The sequence below is a fragment of the Sodiomyces alcalophilus genome, assembly GCF_042370955.1.
Source record: "Sodiomyces alcalophilus JCM 7366 unplaced genomic scaffold ACRALscaffold_4, whole genome shotgun sequence".
Classification (NCBI taxonomy): domain Eukaryota; kingdom Fungi; phylum Ascomycota; class Sordariomycetes; order Glomerellales; family Plectosphaerellaceae; genus Sodiomyces; species Sodiomyces alcalophilus.
The window spans coordinates 1,585,348-1,605,846 of record NW_027263535.1 but is presented as its reverse complement, the minus strand read 5'-3'; the positions used below and the strand labels follow the sequence as shown (position 1 = coordinate 1,605,846).

Sequence of the window (20,499 nt, the reverse complement as noted above, 5' to 3'; positions counted from 1 at the left end):
CGAGTCCAAAGCATCAGGCTTTTTGCTTGCCGCAAGCCTACCCATTTTGGCCTCGCGTTCCACCGTCTGTGCTTGTCGTGCGCCATGCCTCCTGGCAGCTCGTCTCCGCAGGTCGGCTCTGACCAGGTTCGGGGATACGTAGTTCTTGTTCTCGAAGATGATGGCTCCACCAAATGACCCCTCCTGTATGATCATCGGCGTCATGCAGAAACCTGAACGGAGAAAGACTTGTTAGTTTTACGTCGTCAAAAAGTGCGAATAAATAGGGCGCGACAACGTACGCGGTCCAATCTCAAGGAGTGAAATATCCTTCTCCTCACTCGACGCATCCTCTTCGACAATCTGGTAATGGCGCACCCAAATCTTGCCGTCGACTATGCTGAACCCCATGACCCGGTCGATGAATGGCTTGGACTTCCTTGCGTTTTTCGGTACGCCGAACACGTGTGTTAAGACCTCGCGCATAAGCCGGAAGGATGGGTCTTGATCGAATGCCGCGTCGAAAGATAAAATCGGGCGCGAACCCTTCAGGCAGTTACCTGTAAAGTTCAACTCTTCCCTATATGACACACAAACAGTTAGAGACGTCTGGGCGGGATGGCTAGATGGCAGAAAGACTCACATGGTGTGCAGATTCTGGATGTGAAACTTGATCGTTGGCCCATTGGGGACCTTGGACAGGTGCAGGTAGAGATCCTCGCGTTTCCGAGCCTCCAGGAACAACACCTATGATCTTTTCGTCAGCTGCGTTGTATTGCGGGAAAAGGCGAACCATAGTATCCAGGGAAGGCCGAGAAAGATAGCGGGAAAAGCAGAAAAAAGCGTGGAGAGGAATTGGCAGCGCTTACGTTGTTGCAGTTGTATAGTTCCGCAAGTTCGTTCAAAACGTATAGCTTCTTCTTGGAATCAAACTTGGATTCCTTGCGCCCGTGCGGCAGCAGAGTACCGAGGTCGTCGAGGAAATGTCGCTGGCTACAGCACTCATCGTCAGTCCAATATTCAGAGACGCGCGACTCCTCCATCCACGGCCGCTCTTACCGGTAGGTGACGCCTCTTGACGAAAGAATCAGAACCCTCTGCCGGTTCTCTGGCCGGGTTTTTTCTCCAGCCGCCTTTCCATCCCGTTTCGCTCCGGCGCCGTCGCTTGTGACGGTTTTGTACACTGCGGCCATGTTGTAGATTGATGGTTTGGTGATTTCTCGATTTTTTTGCCAACGGGATAAATGCGAAGTTGAAAAAAAGTTACTGCTGGATACCAAGCAATTCCTTATCAGTCTAAAAGGTGGGGCGGCCAATCTCTTATCGATTAGCTCTAAGGTAGGTAGGTACTCCTGGCGACATCTCTCCGAATCAGGTCCCCGACGCCAAAGTCAGTTGCCTGCTGACATCGGTCGTTGTGTGCCAACTGTGCTTGTGCATCAAGACGTGAGCTGCTATATTTGAAGCTTTCCTATACTATGACCAAGACGGGAACACAAGGCTATAATCACTTTACTCGCTTTAAACATTCCCAAAACTTCATCAGGTACGATCCCCCGAAATGACGAGGGTAGGACAAACGCCATCCGCTTGCGTGCAAATAAAACCCGGCAAAGACAGAAAAAATGAACATCCGAAAAGACAGTCGATGGTCGACCGCAGTAACACACGGGGGGTAAGCAGCAAATGCAGCATTGACCCGGCCCACTTCATCCTATGCCGCGAGCCGCCACCATTTCGTTGAGCCTCGACAGCTCAGTCGCGAAGCTGCCGTCCACCATAAAGTCCTCGCTTGAATATCAGTGGTCGACAATGAGAATGAGAACGACGATGACAGCGACAGTGGCCCCGAGAAGAAAAAGGGGCGCGACCGAGCTAATGGCCATGGCCTCTCCGAGAAATTCCAATCAAGTACCTGTCGGTGGCCGGGGTGGCCCCGGGGGTGCGGGTGGCGTTGCCGGGTGGTAGTTCGCCAGCGTAAAATTGTCATTCGTTCCTGCTGCCGTGCGTCCCGCCTTCGGGTTATGGAACATGACGTCGAATGTATTCGGATCTCCGGGCGTGTAGACGCTCCGGACAGCTCCTGGCAGCCCATCATGATACCCGGTCCAGGTCTTTGTGGTGCCGGGTTTAAGTGGATGATGAAGCCATACAGGCCGATTGCCAGGTCCTTGTGGGCGGCCCGGTCTTGGGGCCCGGCCCGGGGTCGAGAGTGGAAGACGTTCAGTGTTCCAGTAGTTTGAGGGATAATGCATGCCCCTGCCAGGAGGTAAACCGGCTTGCTGCGCTCGCGCGTCTTTTGCGTACATCCACGTTTGAGAATCGGGATCATCCCGATCACACGGGACCCCGTCGAAACTATACTGGAGTGATATTAATGATCCGCCCATATTAACGAGAGAGTGAGCTCTAGGCCTTGACCAACACGTACGTGAGACGAGTTTGTGTGCGTCCGACCAAGAGTTGCATGACCAGGTGGCGCTGAGCCAGGACCTCCGGCACTAGAGCCGGCTGGCGGAACCGAACCATAGTGTCCAGCACGAGGTCCGGTTGGCCGAGCTGAACCAGAGTGCCCAGCACGAGGTGCGGCTGGCGGAGCTGAACCAGAGTGTCCAGCACGAGGCCCAGCTGACGGAGGTAAGGCTGGAAATGCAGCGCTATATCCGGGTGATGCAGCTGAGCCGGAGTGTCGAGGAGCTGAGCCAGATGGTCCAGTACGAGAGCCGGCTGGTGGAGATGGAGCCGAGCCCCAAGGTCCACCGGGATATCCCGACGCCATGATATAAGCCGCGGGGATGGAGTTCCTAGAGTGTGTGCACCTGAGATAAAGGACGAGTCGAAGGGACCTTGAGGAATAACATGCTGGTTCAAATCAACTCTGAATTCTCGGGTGGACATGTCTGGCTTATATCTTCATCTCGTCAATGCGTACGCAGGTTAGTCGCCGGGGCGCGAAATGAGGCCAACGGTCGCATGGACCATGGACCGCCTTCTAAACTGCAAGTTGGTGCGCCTTCCGGTCGCCTTCTAGGACTTGGGGACGAGCTCCCCTGGGACCGCGAAACATAATCTTGTCCCAGGCAACGAGCCGTGGCATGATGGCGGCGCCAGGGGAAAAGGATGATAGGTTACACTCTACGCCTGGCGCTTCCATCATGCAGGGCTGGCGCCGGTGACTGTGACGACAAGCGCCGGACAAGCATGAGGCAGCCTTGTTCACATCGGCAGGTCCATATGGAAGGCCAACATGCCCAGTTCTGAATGGTCAGCCAATGCCACATATCAATTGACCGAGATAACGAGTGTAATACCTGTCAAACCATGGGAATGAAACATGGGGGCCGCCTGTGATACCGTAATGAAACATGGCAGCCGCGCGCCAGATGCAGGTTCGAGGCCGATGAGGGCCGATGAATAAGCGCCGTCGGGGAATTTATTTTTAGATGCCCTGTTGCCTGTTGGTTGCCTGTTGGCACTCGCCGCCGGGCTCTTAAATGGCCTCCTCCCCATCCGCATCTCTCTGCATGCAGCTCGTGCAGCCAAAAACTGTTACTTGATTGAAAACGCGACCGAACGACAATGAATATAAGTCTACAGCCCATCGAGGATGAGCTCGCAAAATGGGGAGCAAGCGCAGACGGCCAGTTGGCCATTCTCAACGTTTTCAAGGCCACCCTTCAGTACCCAACCACGCCGGAATTGAAAGCTGAGAAGATTGCCGATGATATCAGCTTCTTCTGCCGAACAAATAAACCCGGGATCGTCCTCTGGCCAGTCTGGTTTGCAGTCATTGATATCGCCGGCTGTATCCCCCCAGACCACCCCTGGCAGCACAGTCTTGTCCAAGCCCTGGACAACCTCCGCCATCGGGGTGGTAGCGTCCTGGGGAATATTCAGGTGAGAAAGGACGCAGACCATTGTCAGGTTTCCGGCCCTTCGGAAAGTTCTGAGCTAACGGCATCTCGAACATCAGACACTCTTATGGGAGGATCTTCCTTATCTCTCCATGGCCATGAGGGAAAAATGGAACGGTAATGATCGGGTAGCCTGACCTTTTCCCTGTAGGGAACCCCATGCTAAATGGCTTATAGGTCCGTTAGATTACGATGAGGACGACGAGATGGGCGAAAAGTGCCGCCAATGGAAGAACCTAAACTCGTTCGTTGCCCGGCTCACGCGTCTCGGCTTCAGGCCCTGGCTCAACTTTCCCATCTGGGAGCTTAGAGAGGTGCTCGAAGAGCCGCCATGGGCACAAGAACCGTCCGAGAAGGCGCTTGAGATGGATTCCCGTCTTTGTGCGGCGAGCGAGTGGATGATTCAGTGCGCAGACATCGTATTCGAGTGGATGGCCGAGGCGGGGGAGCTCGACGAGGACGATGCCCGGGCGCTGCAGACAGGTTCGCTGTGTAAGGATATAGCGCCGATGAGCGTTGAACGGTGGGAGTTCTGGAAGGAACGGTTCGCGGCCTTTGCTGCAGATGCTGAGAATCTCGGGCTTGATAGTGCTGCCGTGGCGCTCATCACAGAAGCTTTGGCGAGTATGGGAGCGGTAAAAGAGTCGGGCAAATTATCCGACTACAACCGCAAGGTGTCTAACCTTACGGAGAGCGGGGGGCCGATGGAGGAGATTCAGGAGCAGGGGAGTCGGGAGCCAGAGAGCGGGGAGCCGATGGAGATCCAGGAGCAGGATACCCAGGAGAAGGGGAATCGGGAGCCAGAGAGCCGGGAGCTGGCGAGCGGGGCCCCGATGGAGGAGACCCAGGAGCAGGAGACCCAGGAGCAGGAGACCCAGGAGCAGGAGAATCTGGAGCCGGAGAATCGGGAGCAGGAGGGTCGGGAGCCGGAAAGCGGGGGCCCGATGGGGGAGATCCAGGAGCAGGAGAGCCAGGAGCCGGAGAATCGGGAGCCAGAGAGTCGGGAGCCAGAGAGTCGGGAGCCGGAGAGCGGGGAGCCGATGGAGGAGACCCGGGAGCAGGCGACCCAGGACTCGGAGAATCGGGAGTCAGAGAATCGGGAGTCAGAGAGTCGGGAGCAGGAGAGTAAAGAGCAGGAGGCCCGGGAGCCAGAGAGTCGGGAGCAGGAGAGTCGGGAGCCGGAGAGTCAGGAGCCGGAGAGTCGGGAGCCAGAGAGTCGGGAACAGGAAGGTCAGCAGCAGGAGAACCAGGAGCCGGAGACTAAAGAGCAGGAGACCAGAGAGCAGAGGGTAGAGAGTCGGGAGAAGGGAGCAGAGAGCGGAGAACAGGGCAATTAATTAGGTGGGTTATCAAGTTATTTTCATAGCGCAATACAGGACCGTTCAATACTCGAGACTAAGGTAATACCCGAAGCCCACGGTTTACTCCGCAGGTACCTAGGTACGTAGTACGCTAATAAAAAGCACCGTACGTACCTCCGAAGATACTGCGGGCACACGGACCATAGGGACCCCACGTGACGTGGGATTGAGGGGCATCAGAACGGTCGCTCCCTCCGCCCTGATCCGATCCTACTGTCCATCTCCCCATGTCTTCATTCGCCTTCCCACCACTGTGGCGGGTCGCCATGCGGCGGCCTGCAGCAGCATGTTGTAGATGCATGTCATCCTTGACATTCTTCCCAACGGCCGTGGTCCGCCCCATCCCCGCCCCATCCCGCGGTCTTCGACGCCTCAACAACAGCAGCAGAAGAATGATTTCTACTCTACCGAAGCTACCGCTTTTCGAGGCAATCGCCGGCCATGATCCGGACTCTACGGCTGTCATCCACTCGTTATCCGGGAGGAGGTTCAGGTATGGGGAGCTGTTGGGCGACGTCACGCGGGCAAGAGACCAGCTCTTGTCGGCGACGGGCAAGACGAGCCTCGACGGCGAGCGCATCGCCTTCTTGGTAGAAAACAGCTACGACTACGTCGGTAAAGCCATGCCATTCACCTGTCCATAACAACATAATGCAAGAAGAATGGCCATAAAGAGCTAATTGCCTTTCTCTTCGTGTTCTTAGTGACTCTACTCGCCGCCTTCGCCGCCCGATCTATCGCCGTGCCCCTCTCGCCAGCCTTCCCCGCTGCCGAGCTCCAATATATCATCAACCAAAGCCAGGCATCGCTTCTCGTCAATTCGGCCAAATATGCCGATAAGGCGCGGGACGTACTTGCGACTGACTTGGAACACTACCCGGCGCAATTGGAAATTCGTAAACACCTGGGCGGCGGCCCGCACGAGAAGATCGAGCTGGAAGATGCCGACTTTGGGGGTGCGGGCATGATGCTCTACACCTCGGGGACGACGAATCGACCGGTACGACCAACCATTGTTGTGGTCATTTCAGGCTATCTTTCTCCATACTAATTCTTCTACAGAAAGGTGTCCTATTGCCCCAATCTGTCTTGACAGCGCAAGCCCGTTCCCTTATCGAAGCCTGGGAATACTCCTCGCGAGATCATCTCCTCCATGTTCTCCCGCTCCACCACATCCACGGAACCGTCAATGCCCTCCTCACACCCCTCTTGGCCGGCAGCGCCATCGAGTTCCTTTTTCCCTTTAACCCGTCCAAAGTATGGTCGCGACTTGCCGCACCTCTCGTCGCATCCCCTCTGCCCAACAGTCAAACCAACAACACCAACGATAACCACAACACCCCACCGAGAGAGAAAATCACCTTCTTCACCGTCGTCCCAACCGTCTACTCCCGTCTCCTCAGCTCGCACAAGGATCTGGCCCCCGAACTCTCCGAACCAGCACGAGACGCCGTCTCCCCCGCACACATGCGCCTCGCCATCTCCGGCTCCGCCGCCCTCCCCACTCCGATCAAAGACGCCTGGCGCCGCCTCTCCCGCGGCACCGTCCTCCTAGAACGCTACGGCATGACCGAGGTGGGCATGGCGCTCTCCTGCGGCCTCCGCATCGCCGACCGCGTCGACGCCTCCGTCGGCTGGCCGCTCCCGGGCGTCCAAGCCCGCCTCGCCGACCTCGACACGGGCGCCATCATCCCCGAGGGTCCCGAGGGCCGCCACCGCCCAGGCGAGATCCAGCTCCGCGGTCCCACCATCTTCAAGGAGTACTGGCGTAACCCGGCCGCCACCGCCAAGGAATTCGTCCAAGACGGCGACGAAAGAGCCAGCGGGACCCCGAACGGCCAAGGTGGCCGCTGGTTCCGTACCGGCGACGTCGCGGTGCGTCGAGCCGTCGACGGCGCCGGCCAGGGAGGGGAGGACGCGCAACCCTGGGCGAAGGGCGATATGTACTTCATCCTCGGCCGGAAAAGCGCCGACATCATCAAGACGGGCGGGGAGAAAGTCAGCGCGCTCGAGGTTGAAAGGGAACTGCTTTCCCTGGACGAGGTGTCCGAGGCAGCCGTCGTCTCGGTGCCGTCGGGGAAATGGGGCCAGAAGGTCGGCGCCGTGGTTATTCTGAACCGCGAGGTCGTGCCCGAGGGCGCGCGATGGTCGCCCATGGACATGCGGAGGGCCTTGCGCCACCGGCTGGCGAATTACAAGATCCCGCAGGTCCTCAAGGTGGTGGACCATATCCCGCGGAATGCCATGGGGAAGATCAACAAAAAGGAGCTGGTCAAGGCGGTGTTTGCCGATCAGTTCAGCGAGGACGAGCTGTGATTTGTTTTGATGGGATGGGGGATTAATGAGATGGGAGGAGACGAAGAGACGAAGAGACGTGTAAGAAATATTGCATGGATGGCATTGTATGGCGTTCTTCTCGATTTCTTGATTCTGCATCTGCATCTGTACCTATGAATTAGCCAAAGGGCTTTGCTAGGACGCAATACCAAGGGCATCAGCGGAGTTCAAGTCGAGTAATATGCCTCCCGTAAGAGGACATGACGAGAACAGGAACGAGCAAGGATCGCCAGAATCTAGGTAGGCATTGATTTATTCGATAAATTTTCCCTCGTGCTATACCATCCCCATGAGCGTCATGACAATGCAGGGCCAGTGTTCCAACGAAACGCCTTGACCGTAAGTGTAAGACGTGTATACCACTGAAATCAATCCCTTCGTCACGGTCTGGAATTATTAGACCCCAATAACTCGTACGACGGGACGCCGTTTGCGGTTTCAAGACAGGCACCTAGTATTGGGTGCCCCAAAGTGTCCCCGGTGTCAGCCGACACCCCAAAGCCGCCGACATGAATAGAGCAAAGTAAAAGCAAACGAAAAAGAAACTAGAAAAGAAGAAAAAAAAAACCGGAATGATGGGTATGGATGTCATACTTCCGCCGAATCATTCATACTACATGTTGAGCAGGTCTCCGCTACACGCCGGAAGCAAGGGAGTCTCGAGTACCTTCCATCTCCCCTTTTCCCTTATACGGTAAACTTGGCCTTGGCACGGCTGCTACCGCTGTGAGCGCTATCGGTGTGGCCAGAGAACTCGATGAGCTCGCCGGGGGCCAGGTTGAGGAGGTTCTTGAAACGCTGACCGATGTCCATGAGGACCTTCTTGCCCTTCTCGGGGGAGCGGCCCTTGCCGCCGGCCACGTCTCCGTCGCCCCGGCCCGGGACGCTCTTTCCTGTGGTGCGGGTCCAGACGCCGATACGGAAGAAGGCCTTGCGAACATTGACGACGACGCCCATGATTTCGCCATCCTCCTCGTCCTCGAGCGTCTCGCCGATGGCGGCAAGCATGACGTGGAGCCAGAGCTCATCGATGTTGATGCTGTCCTTGCTCTTGAACTGGTATGACCATTTGCCACCGTGCTTGTTTTGGACGTCTTCCCACTCGGGCCGGACGCCCGACTTGAAGAGGTGGTAGTCGGCCTTTTGAGCGAGTTTGGAAACCGGAGTGACGTTATTCTAAGAAAGAGTTAGGACATGACATTGCGCATGGGCTTTTTGTGGGATGTGCGAAGCGGAGTTCCGACGTACCTGAACGCCCCAGAACTCTTCCACTGAATCAAAGGTGATAATTTCCTTCAGCAAGTCATTCCAGTTATCGCCCTAAAGAAGACAATGTCAGACCAGCTTGCATCATCAAACCGAGAGAAAAGTATGGAGTAGACGAACCTTGCCACTGGGAGGCTTGGTATACCACAGAGTCCACTTATTTTGGAGCGGGTGCTTAACGTTGAAATGTTCCTTGTCGTGGAAGATGGTTTTGATGTCGTTGCTCGCATTGGCGTCGGCGACATCGCCGTTGGGAGAGACGGGGATGGTGGTGAGATCGACCTGCTCGTTCATCTTGGGGCCATCAACTGTGGCGGCCATGGTGGGCAGAATTGTAGAGGTCGGTCGATGGGGTTGGGGTCGGTCGGTGGCGATGGCGCGCAAGATACAAATCTCGAGATTCCCTCGTTGAGACGTTGCCTATTCGAATTTGGCAATCGGTGCAGAGGAAGGCTGGGAGGTGATAAGAAAATCCGGGAGTGGTTGATGAGAGCAAGTCACGATCCGCGAGACTGGAAAGTAAAAAGTCGTGCGACGAGCGCGGAGCACGGTGGGTGAGAGAAATATGAAGAATAAGTAGATCCACTACTCAGTACTTCCTTCCTTGTGAGGGCGAGAATAAAACGACTTGCACCAGGCAGTCGGTTTGGTTGGAATAGGGGTGTTGTTGCGTTGTGTAGTCCGTTGGTGACCGAAAATAAGGTAGGTACTATCAGGTGCAATGGTCAGGTAGGTGGAGGAAGTCGATAAAATAAAATTGCTGATGACGGTTGCAGCGAGGGGAAAATGGGAAAAGAAAAGTTGACCTAATAATTTAGTGGTTAGTTTCATGCAACGACGAGACCTTCCTCCAAAGGAGGGCGAGGGGTTGTGATTCGCTGACTAATATCCCGTCACCAAGGTGTGTATCACGTAATACGTGATATGTTACACAGGCTGGACCGAAACAGGAACAGAACGGGTTATTCCGTCCCGAGATTGGATATAACATGAAGTTTCACAGACTACGAAGCAGATCGCTCTATGGAGTCAATTTGTAAAGAGACGATCGCGGAGCCGTTTATGCACCCAAGGCAGATGGAAAGAGAGCGTACATATTGGTATGCAGAAGGGTCGCTCATATGTTTTGGAAAGGTAAACGTTATCCGCACATAGGTTGGAGAGTTCTCTGTCGTAGTAACACTTTAGCCTCACCAGTGATAGTTGATGTAGAAAACACAATGTTATATGGTTGTTTCGTTGTAGGCATGTTGACTACGGCCGATGGCCTCTCGCGTATGAAATTTAGTTTCAAACTCTCTTTTGCTTTTCTAAATTCTTCCATAGACCAATGATAATCTCTGTTCCTTGGGGAGTATAGGGTCCATTACCACAAGCTCAGATCGCCGAGAAAATCTCGACAGAATGCGAGTATCCGACGGATGGAGTGGTAGCTATATGGCCTGGCTCTACTCTAGCTAGAAAGATAAAGATGGAACGTGATATAGAGTTAGTTTTGGACGAGGATAGGAATCTACGCACGTCTGACGGGGATATAGTTATGAATGTAGAATATGTAGCTGAGAAATTGAGAGTCGGTGATATAGTGGAGGTCAGATGTGAACTTCTCCCGAGTGGACCGTGGTAAGCGTACAACGCATAAGCCGCTGTTCTATAGACCCGATAAAATCTTAGCGAAGAGTACCAGTGCAGTTCTAAGTGTACTATCCTTATTCGATTCGGTAATGAGGGACGATAAGATAAGACGAAGAAATGTCTTAATATAGTGAGTTCTTAAATCAGCTTTACTAAAAGATATGACTATAAGGCAATCCAATAAGTTATTCTAGATATTGGTTCGGGAAATAGTCAGTCCTTGGACACGTGTAGCACAGACAGAGGAGTTTTATATATCCTAGTAGAGCTAGACGAAAGTAAATGCAATAGCTTGAGAATAAGAACTGGTCTCTCTACAGTGCACACTGATCCCAGAGGTATATTGGCTGATATAAAGCATCTTAAGTCCGGTATGCAAACGTACTCTACAATAAATTGCAAGCTAGGCGATATTCTGATAGACGAGGAGGTAATGAAGCTCCTGAACTCCGAACTTTAGAGTGTATAGAGGAGGTGGCAACGTTTATAGCAAGGTTGCCTCAGTTAATAAAGGTCCCTTGGTTGCTCAGGATTAAGATCATACAACCAATACCTTCAAGTTAAGTGGCCACCAGAGGTCTATAAATAAGGATCTCTATTCTCAAGTCTTCATAAAAGAACTCAACGACCAATCTCACCACTATACCCCCTCCCTCCCTTGGTCCACTAGTAGGTTACCTCTTGGTGGTCTTGTGACAGCTTCCTTCACTCCTCACTTGAATCCTATGATAACCACCCTCTTGCCCCCAGGCTCCAGGGTTATTCTGTTTTCCAGGGTCGATATATATCCTCTGGTAAAGAACTAAACTGACAGTGTAAAGACATAGAGTCAGTACCTCGCGCGAATACGGCTATGGGCTTTCCTACTACCCTACACATCCAGTCATCTTCCAGCGTGGACAATACAATAGAGCTAGCTATATTGGATGCTGACTCTTTATCTATGTCTGGTAACTTCCTAGAGCTACTTTCCTTGATATAATTAGAGGATGATCTCCTGGTGTTTACCACGGCTCCGTGGGGCCATATTTTCTCCTCACTATTAGAATTGAATGGCTTGGGTACGTTTCTCTGTGTGTTAGGATCAAATAATGTATGGCCGTAAATACGACGTACCATTTTAACAACGGAGTCTCTGTCTATAGTCTTTCCTTGTCACTAGATATATCATATTTTAGACACAAAATTCTAAAAGGTGATTCTTATACTCTCTTCTTTTATAGCTTTCCGTCTATTAGATTCATGCCGTTTATCATCGCCGCTCGATCGTCTAAGACTAGAGGATAAGGTAAACATGATCTATGAAACGTTCCTTCGGATATACCTAAAGTGTCAAATATCGTAGTCTCCTCCTCACATTCTTGCTATTGCGACCGTGTCGACGACTACCTATCTATCGGTTTAGTCGTAGCACTTAAACCAAGGTCGCCCGGCCTAACTAAGGAATAGGAAGTGCTTCAACACCCCGCTATCATAGTAATACGGGATAACTAGCTCTATCCTCCCGAGACATACCGGGACGTGCTTTCCCTAGATAGCCGCGACTCGATCATATATATCGTTATAACTTCTCGTGCCGCAGTAGGGCGAGGTCGCGTCCCTCTACGCCTTTAGAAACAAGCGTGTAGCCGTAGGACGACAGTCGCACCTTGAACAGCGACCAGACCGCCCCCGACAGGTAGAGGGGACTGCAGTCCGCATCGGGCCACCGGACGCTAATCCCAGCAGGCACTTTTGGGTGCAGAACGGCCGGTCCTGTATTATCTGTTGCGTCATTTGGCTGTGCCACCAGACTGCTGCCGGTCTTGGTTGCGAACCCCATGGTGGCCGTGTGTCGTGAAGGCGTGAGGGGACCCTGGATCGAATTGTTCGGGAAGCATCAGCCACGAGGCCGAGGAGAGTGAGCTGATAGGGTTGTTAGATATATGGGGTTGCGAAGAATTCCTGTGTAACCTGACCCTTTGGGTTGCGAAGGATTCCTGTGTAGCCTGACCCTTTGGGTTGCGAAGGATTCGTGTGTAACCTGACCCTTTTGCTTGCGAATGATTCGTGTGTAACCTGTTCCTTTGGGTTGCGAAGGATTCATGTGTGATCATGTAGCGAAGCTACAGCAACATCTCGGCAGATCTTGTGCTCGTAGAAGTATATCGAAAGATATGAGATGGTATTTGATGGGAGCAAAACTACATGGGTAACGAGGTTTTTGGGAAAGGCAGCACTGAGGCATTCGAACACATTTCTTATAAATAGTTGACATGTTTCCTCTACGAAGCTCATACTTTGGGAGAAACCAGCCCCAGTATCCATCTCGAGCTCAACAGCAACTTTGAAGCTTCCAAACAACAGCACCCTTACAATGCGCTTTCTTGCTCTCATTCCCATGGCAGTGGTCGGTATCCAGGCTGCTGCCATCGCCAGCACCGGCGAGGATGGCGTAAGTAATCCCAAAGCCAAAGCTCCTCCACCGCACGGCACGGCCTTATTGTCCAGACAATCACTAATGAGACTTTGTTATTGCTCTACAATAGTCGGCCGCGCCGGCCGAGTTCGTTTTGCCAGAAGGCTTTGTCTGGGGTGAGGCTCAATGGGAAGTGGACGTTCGCCCGGGCGAGAAAATCTCCCTGAACGGTACCGTTGAGCAGGTCTACGCTCAGCTCCTGGAGATCAACCCAAACTGGGAAACGGATAACGCCGAGCAGATTGCCGCCGGGCTGGCCGCCCTCGAAGACGACAAAAAAGCCATCGCACAGCTTGCGAAGCGCGACCATAACGAATGCTCGAGCTGGAACCATGGGGCATATCGCTATCTCATCGAGGACGGCATCAGATATCTCTGGGGCATCAACAGCCGCGCGCGCATCAGCTACGGACAATGCGACCGTGTGAGCTGCTCATATGACGCCGCCATTTGGTGGTGTGGCTTTGTAAATCTCCCCAGTACCCCTTTTGCATCGCTTACCACGCTTACACCCACCGATACAAACGCTAACTTGGATACATCTATGTAACAGAACCACAACACAGTTGAGATCAATCAGGGCTACCAATGGATTGGCCACGCCGCGAACGTCCTCATTCAAGACCCAAGCTGCACTTTCTACGACTACATGGACTTCACCCCAAGAGTTAGAGGCAGGCGCTACCACGATAACCACGTTGCTGTGTACGTCGGCTACAAGGCGTGCTAGGTCGCCCGCTCAAGGTGCGAATGGGAGTGGTGGGTGGACAGAGGACGGCGTTGGCTGGCTGGGATGGAGACCACGTCCAGGACTACAATGTTAGGCGGGATCATTGTGAGAATTGCGAGAAGTTATCGAACGGCAATCATATCCGGTCGAGGATTTAAGTGGGAGGAGAGTGCTGCTTTCACTTCTTTGTCGGGCTCCGGCTCGTAGGTGGAGGGCTCTCTACTTATCGGGGCATGTTGAACCCGGTAGTTTGGACCCCAAGTCCACCAAGCTGAGAAGACCAGCTTCTATACAAGGACTTGGTTGTACATCATGTCTTCCGGTGACAAGTTGCAAACGTGAGGCCAGTCCAAAGCTGGAGATGGTCGTGTGATTAGATGGCGGTCGAGGCAAGACACATCTTCCCCGCTAGGTCCATCAAGCGGGCGGTGCGAGAAGGATTCGCACCGTTCATCGCAGCCCTCCTTCCCCTGGTTGAACCCGTGGTTGAACAGAGCCATTAGTTGGAGATGGTCGTTGGTATGGGAGTTGGTCTGGATCGATACTATCGCTTGCGGCTGACCCCGATTGCGTCTATGTTAGGAGAGGGAGTATCCTCAGGGCAAAAGAGTCGAGAGTACTTGGGTGGACGTGAAGTGGGAGGGACGGCCGTCCTGTGAGGTGTGTTAGGCGGGTCACGTGACGCGCTCAGGGCAGGTCACTACCTACCTAGGTACCTAAGGTAGGTACTTAGTACCTAGATGGGCCATTTGACGATTGGCACAGCTTTTCTTAAGCTCGTGCACGTGGGCGAGATGCTGACAGGCATGACATGGCGCGTTGCCGGGGCAGGCAGCGACTTCGCGATTACGCCTAAAACAAATCGCCAACGTTCGAGTCGCAACCTTGATCATCTTCTGATGTCGTCTTGAACCATCCTGCTATGCCACAGAACCACTGTAGGGCGCTGGATGCTTCTCGTTTTTCACTGAGCCTTTATTCCTTGAAAGACTCTCATGAAAAAAAGTCAACTCGCATAGTCTTTCATCGACAAGCTTGGCCAGTCAGGAATTCCAGCATGCCGTACCAGTTCCTGTGGTCCCTGGCAAATACAAAGACTTCTTTATTATCCGTGCAGTGTTTCTTAGGCTTGGTGTGCATTTCATGCAAGGATGTCTTTCTCTCCGACTTTGCTTGAAGCAGAGGCCGATGGCAAGGAAGAAAGAAAGAAAGGAGTAAAGAAATGAGAAGGAGATGGAAAGATGGCGCAGATACAACGCCAAGGTGACCAACCCTTGTCCGATGGATTGCTTTCTGCCTTTGTCCTCATGGTTGTTGCCGCTTCCGTCCCTTTCAGGCCTCTCTGGAATGGATATGACAAAGAAGATACCGAGTCTTCTTTGTCTAGATTCTTATTCGACTCGACGCGAGTCCCAAAGCCTCCCTTTCCAAAATATCTCACACCCTGGATGACCACTCTTCTATCTTCGCCCGAAAAGTCATTGTTCCGACAGGGATGGTTTGGCAACTCGACATCAACACAAAGCCTCCATCTCCCTTCTCTTGCCTCCTGTTCACGCCATGGTCTCGTTTCATAAACCCCGTCTTTCCATCGTGTTCCCCGGCAGAGGCGTGATCTGCCGTCAACTGTTCCCGCATATACCCATTCGATGATTCACAGTACTGACAGTCGAACACATTCTTTCAACTGCGTTGCGCGCCGCCTACAAGCCATTATTTGGGATTTTACACACAGCCTGCTGACTGTTGTCTTCATCCAACCGTGAAGACATGTCCAAACCTAACAGTGTCCAGCCGCAGTCGAGTGGCCCCCAGCTAGGTACCAACCTACCGAGCCTCAAGGATCCCCCGGGCTCCATCCAATCCAGCTCAGACCAAGCAAACGACAATGAGGCCGAGGATGAGACGAAGGAATCCAAGGAACCTCCACGGCGTGTGATCATACGGCACCCCGAAGAGGACCCGAACATACTGAGCACCCTGAAATCGTTCAAAGTCGACAGACTACAGTGCGTCTGGACTCTTCCAGAAACCCAGATAGACGACTCCTTCGTCCGAGAGCAGTACAGTAAACTGCTCCTCTACGCGTACAGGGCCATCCACCGTCATTTTGCCGAGGAGGTGAATTTCGCCCTTAGGGAGGAGCGATGGACTTCGGTTTCGCCATGGGCCATGCGCCATGTCATAGAGAACGATTACACATTCGAAAAGTATGTCGAGATGGTGGCCCGCCCTCACACCATAGGCTATTCCCCCTGGGACACGCTGCTGGCCTCGCGCCGGGAGAGGCGACACGTCCTTGTTGCCGTCGTATTGAGGATGCTGCATGAGCACGTCTTCTCCGAGCTCCTTTTCGGTGCCAGCCCGGACCAGGCCAAGATTCTTCGAAAGCAGGACAGAGACTTTGTATCGGAAGACGGTATGACTATTTTGACTCCCTTGGAAACATATTTGCCTTTGGCAAGACGGTTGCTAACACACGGCTTTAGGATTCAAGCGCGCTACCATGCGGGCGGAATATGTAAAGACGTTCCTGGACCGCAACAACCACGTCCCTTCGCGGTTCTGGGCCGCAGTTGATGACCTGACGTACCGCATTGTCTTGCAATTATACCCGACGTACTCGTGGATCGGTCATTCATGGCGTCGTTCCCGGCGACGGACCAACGTTCACAAGTTCTACCAAAGCACCCACAACGTGGTGGCACATGCCGGGTGGCTGGCCGTGCAGATCCGGCGCGCGCCGGCCTCCATGGTCCTCTTCGACTGGGCGGTCCCGGGACAGCGTTGGAACCCGACGCATAAGCACTGCGACAGCGAGGTTTTCCAGCAGTCTCTCTCGAGCGTGGAGAAGGCGGAGGAACCGGCCAGAAAGGAAGGGCGGGAGTTGCCTGGTCACCTGGGGAGGGTCCTCGTTTCCATCGCACCGCGGGTCGAACGCTACGCGGCGGTCAAGGGAGGGCGTGTGCATTCCGTCCTGCACCCTGTTCGCTGCGTGTGCTACTACGGCATGGAAGACGACGTGATGGATGCAAATACCTGCAACGTCGGCCTGCGGGGGTACTCTCAGCTCATGAAGCACCGCCGGGAGACGAGGGAGTTTTATCGGGTCAGCCTCTACCACGCAGTTGCGGTGGCATCCGTCGCGTGGATCGTCTGGATGATCATACTGGGATTCAAACACTTCCCCGTGGGGGACTACTGGGGTTAGTGGGGATGAAGGGCTGATACTTGAGCAGTAACCACACAGCGGCGCATGAGTAGAGTAGTCATTTGGCTGTAACTAGGGGCTTCTTTTGTTTAGGCTGTCTTGTTATACGGAGTAGGGCGCATATCTTTGACAGTTAGTGTATGTACGAAGTAGATGCTTGTTCCACCTATGCAACGGTCAAGGTCGTCTAAGTTGTATCGGAAAACTTTGGAGTCGATTCATGATTTGCCTCAGAATATAGGATGTAGCCGGAGGAAAACATAAAGACGCAAATACACTAAAAATAAAAATAGGGGTTTGTTGTCTTCCAAGGTCTACCTGACTCGGTGACAAGATGGAGTCCTCGGTGAAGCCGTCGAGGGGGAAGTTTCAGAAGGCAAAAAACGAAAAAAGTGCGATAAGATAAGCGAGAGAACCCACTGCGGGCAAAACAAACTAAACTCCATTAGGTTTAATGTAGACCCATGCAAAATGTTCAAAATTCCTTTTTTCCTCTTTTTTTTTTTTTTTTTTTTTTTTAGGCCCAAAAATTTCTGACGGGGCCTTGAAAGTATTCTTGAGGACCCCGCGTGCCGCCGCCTTTCTCTCCTCCGATCAACCCTCTCACTTCCACACCCTCCAACCTCTACTCCCTCCCAACAAACACACCTCGCAAAAATGGCGGAAGAAGTCTACGATGGTGCCGTTGGCATCGATCTCGGTATGTGATTCTTGATTTTTACTTCTTCGAATGGGCGTTGCGTTGCGGTGGCGGCGATATTGTGACCACCCACAGTTTTATTGCCCTCGGTCGAAGCGAGGGCGGCGACAAACCTGGGCCTGCGATTTCGTCCACCACCTCTCGCTCATTGAATGCACAAGGCAATGGGAAAAGAATGCAATCATCTAACTCTGCCACTCGTACACTACAGGCACTACCTACTCCTGCGTTGCCATCTATGAGGGCACCAACGTTGAGATCATCGCCAATGAGCAGGGTTCCTTCACCACCCCCTCCTTCGTCAGCTTCAATGAGAAGGAGCGGTTGATTGGTGAAGCCGCCAAGAACCAGGCTGCCATGAACCCCCGGAACACTGTCTTTGACGTCAAGTGAGTGCCTTTTACGGTCGTTGCTGTGGTGTACCAGCCGGTCACTCCATCTCCCACACGAATGCAAATACTAACGGTCGCGTTAGGCGTCTCATCGGCCGCCCCTTCGATGACCCCGATGTCAAGAAGGATGCCGAGTCTTGGCCTTTCAAGATCATTGACGACGAGGGCTCCCCGAGAGTCGAGGTTGAGTACCTCGGCGAGACCAAGTCTTTCTCTGCCCAGGAGATCTCCGCCATGGTCCTCACCAAGGTCAGTTTTTTTTCTTTTCTTTTTCTGGTTTTTGATCCCACGGCAAATAAAGAAATACATGCTAACATAACTTCCCCAACAGATGAAGGAGATTGCCGAGACCAAGCTCGGTAAGAAGGTTGAGAAGGCTGTCATTACCGTGCCTGCCTACTTCAACGACAACCAGCGTCAGGCCACCAAGGACTCCGGTGCCATCGCTGGCCTGAACGTCCTCCGTATCATCAACGAGCCCACTGCCGCCGCCATCGCCTACGGCCTCGGCTCGGGTAAGTCCGGCAAGGAGCGCAACGTCCTCATCTACGATCTCGGTGGTGGTACCTTTGATGTGTCCCTCCTGAACATCCAGGGCGGCGTCTTCACCGTCAAGGCCACCGCCGGCAACACCCACTTGGGTGGCCAGGACTTCGACACCAACCTGCTCGAGCACTGCAAGAAGGACTTCCAGCGCAAGACCAAGAAGGATATGTCGGATGACCCCCGTGCTCTCCGTCGTCTGCGGACGGCTTGCGAGCGTGCCAAGCGTACCCTGTCCAGCGGTGCCCAGGCCACCATCGAGATTGACTCGCTCTTCGACGGCGAGGACTTCCAGATGCAGATCACCCGTGCCCGTTTCGAGGAGCTCAACGCCAAGGCCTTCTCCGGCACCCTGGAGCCCGTTGCCCAGGTGCTCAAGGATGCCAACATGGACAAGAGCGTCGTCGACGAGATTGTCCTCGTCGGTGGTTCCACTCGTATCCCCCGTATCCAGAAGCTCCTGTCCGAGTTCTTCGACGGCAAGAAGCTCGAGAAGAGCATCAACCCGGACGAGGCCGTCGCCTACGGTGCCGCCGTCCAGGCCGGTATCCTCTCCGGCAAGGCCACCTCGAGCGAGACGGCCGACCTCCTCCTCCTCGACGTCGTCCCCCTCTCTCTCGGTGTCGCCATGGAGGGCAACATCTTCGCGCCCGTCGTCCCCCGTGGCCAGACCGTGCCCACCATCAAGAAGCGCACCTTCACCACGGTCGCCGATAACCAGCAGACGGTGCAGTTCCCCGTGTACCAGGGTGAGCGTGTCAACTGCGAGGACAACACCTCGCTGGGTGAATTCACTCTCGCTCCTATCCCCCCCATGCGTGCCGGCGAGGCCGTCCTCGAGTGCGTGTTCGAGGTCGACGTCAACGGTATCCTCAAGGTCACCGCGACCGAGAAGACTTCGGGCCGCAGCGCCAACATTACCATCTCCAACTCGGTCGGCAAACTGTCGTCCTCTGAGATTGAGAAGATGATCAACGGTATGTTTTTCAGTTTTTTTTTTTTTTTTTTCGTCTCATGCGACTGATGCTAACTCTTGTCAAGATGCCGAGGAGTTCAAGACCAACGACGAGGCCTTCAGCAAGAAGTTCGAGGCCAAGCAGCAGCTCGAGTCGTACATCGGCCGGGTTGAGGAGATCATCTCCGACCCCACTCTGTCCCTGAAGCTGAAGCGCGGCCAGAAGGACAAGATTGAGCAGCAGGTCAGCGAGGCCATGGCCAAGCTCGAGATTGACGATTCCTCCGCCGAGGACCTCAAGAAGCAGGAGCTCGCCCTGAAGCGGCTCGTCACCAAGGCCATGTCGACCCGATAAATGTCGCACACCTAGCCTAAGGTTGATCTGTTGAGAAGAATCCCGGAAGAGAAGAGAAGACGTGGTGTTCCAGAAAGAGGCGGTGACGAATAAGCATACACATGATATAGCGTGTGATGGTTTGGGTCGCGTTCCATGCGGTCTGGTCACGGACACTGGGTTTTGGTTTCATGGACCTGGGCAGCTACGACGGGACGCGTTACGGACAGCATTCTTTGATGAAGAGCCCTTTTGCTAGGGTCTGGGCCAATTCGGAACATGCGAAAAAAGAAGAACGGGTCTAGAGTTACCGACATAGGGGGAAAAAACGGCCCTGGTTGTTGATTAACTTGATGCGGGAAAAAAGGCACGCGAAAAAGTTTGCTCATCATCGTCTTATCCCCCCCTTGCGGTCCTGTTTTTCCTTTTTTCACCTCTTCGTCTCGGAACAAACTCGTCGACAGTTCACGCAGAGGCTCGACGACCAGGCTCTCTTTTTGTTCTTTTTTTAATTGTCCTCCCGCGGCAAAAGAGGAGGAGAATGGGGATTCTATGGGGCGTTCTTTTTCATAGACTCGACAAGTAGATCCGGATTTTCTATTTTCTTTTTTCTTTGCTTGGACGACCACGGGAAAACGATATAACGTCTCAACCAACCAACTTTTACACCTACCTCTTGGCCGG

General features: G+C 53.6%; 8 protein-coding genes across 8 annotated transcripts; 6 read left to right on the top strand and 2 right to left on the bottom strand.

Moving 5' to 3' along the window:
- Positions 1 to 45: 45 nt before the first annotated feature.
- ACRALDRAFT_1022271 (uncharacterized protein) lies at positions 46 to 1,172 on the bottom strand (the record flags this gene model as incomplete). The annotated part of the gene is made up of 5 exons (XM_071014748.1): positions 46 to 212; positions 282 to 559; positions 623 to 726; positions 849 to 972; positions 1,039 to 1,172. Coding segments are annotated over 5 exons (807 nt in total), but the record flags the coding sequence as incomplete, so codon positions are not given.
- Positions 1,173 to 3,432: 2,260 nt separating this feature from the next.
- Positions 3,433 to 5,288, top strand: ACRALDRAFT_1076755 (uncharacterized protein). The gene is made up of 3 exons (XM_071018533.1): positions 3,433 to 3,876; positions 3,953 to 4,010; positions 4,071 to 5,288. Exons 1-3 carry the CDS (start codon positions 3,559 to 3,561, stop codon positions 5,228 to 5,230), a joined length of 1,536 nt encoding a protein of 511 aa, XP_070874783.1. The 5' UTR covers positions 3,433 to 3,558; the 3' UTR covers positions 5,231 to 5,288.
- Positions 5,289 to 5,520: 232 nt separating this feature from the next.
- On the top strand, positions 5,521 to 7,570 carry ACRALDRAFT_1057272 (uncharacterized protein; the record flags this gene model as incomplete). Its single annotated transcript, XM_071015907.1, has 3 exons — positions 5,521 to 5,869; positions 5,959 to 6,254; positions 6,317 to 7,570. The coding sequence occupies 3 exons, from the start codon at positions 5,521 to 5,523 to the stop codon at positions 7,568 to 7,570; spliced, it is 1,899 nt and encodes a 632-aa protein (XP_070874782.1).
- Positions 7,571 to 7,600: 30 nt separating this feature from the next.
- On the top strand, positions 7,601 to 8,104 carry ACRALDRAFT_211064 (uncharacterized protein; the record flags this gene model as incomplete). The annotated part of the gene is made up of 4 exons (XM_071023490.1): positions 7,601 to 7,698; positions 7,745 to 7,831; positions 7,902 to 7,930; positions 7,992 to 8,104. The coding sequence occupies 4 exons, from the start codon at positions 7,601 to 7,603 to the stop codon at positions 8,102 to 8,104; spliced, it is 327 nt and encodes a 108-aa protein (XP_070874781.1).
- A 174-nt stretch (positions 8,105 to 8,278) lies between these two features.
- On the bottom strand, positions 8,279 to 9,178 carry ACRALDRAFT_1071033 (uncharacterized protein; the record flags this gene model as incomplete). The annotated part of the gene is made up of 3 exons (XM_071017819.1): positions 8,279 to 8,767; positions 8,840 to 8,911; positions 8,978 to 9,178. 3 exons carry the CDS (start codon positions 9,176 to 9,178, stop codon positions 8,279 to 8,281), a joined length of 762 nt encoding a protein of 253 aa, XP_070874780.1.
- Positions 9,179 to 12,848: 3,670 nt separating this feature from the next.
- ACRALDRAFT_2042041 (uncharacterized protein) lies at positions 12,849 to 13,680 on the top strand (the record flags this gene model as incomplete). Its single annotated transcript, XM_071021209.1, has 3 exons — positions 12,849 to 12,926; positions 13,021 to 13,416; positions 13,504 to 13,680. 3 exons carry the CDS (start codon positions 12,849 to 12,851, stop codon positions 13,678 to 13,680), a joined length of 651 nt encoding a protein of 216 aa, XP_070874779.1.
- Positions 13,681 to 15,208: 1,528 nt separating this feature from the next.
- ACRALDRAFT_1076757 (uncharacterized protein) lies at positions 15,209 to 17,168 on the top strand. Its single transcript, XM_071018534.1, has 2 exons — positions 15,209 to 16,099; positions 16,170 to 17,168. The coding sequence occupies exons 1-2, from the start codon at positions 15,451 to 15,453 to the stop codon at positions 16,889 to 16,891; spliced, it is 1,371 nt and encodes a 456-aa protein (XP_070874778.1). The 5' UTR covers positions 15,209 to 15,450; the 3' UTR covers positions 16,892 to 17,168.
- Positions 17,169 to 17,415: 247 nt separating this feature from the next.
- ACRALDRAFT_1050955 (uncharacterized protein) lies at positions 17,416 to 20,432 on the top strand. Its single transcript, XM_071015659.1, has 5 exons — positions 17,416 to 17,591; positions 17,803 to 17,980; positions 18,067 to 18,232; positions 18,315 to 19,503; positions 19,568 to 20,432. The coding sequence occupies exons 1-5, from the start codon at positions 17,549 to 17,551 to the stop codon at positions 19,834 to 19,836; spliced, it is 1,845 nt and encodes a 614-aa protein (XP_070874777.1). The 5' UTR covers positions 17,416 to 17,548; the 3' UTR covers positions 19,837 to 20,432.
- The last annotated feature ends 67 nt before the right edge of the window (positions 20,433 to 20,499 follow it).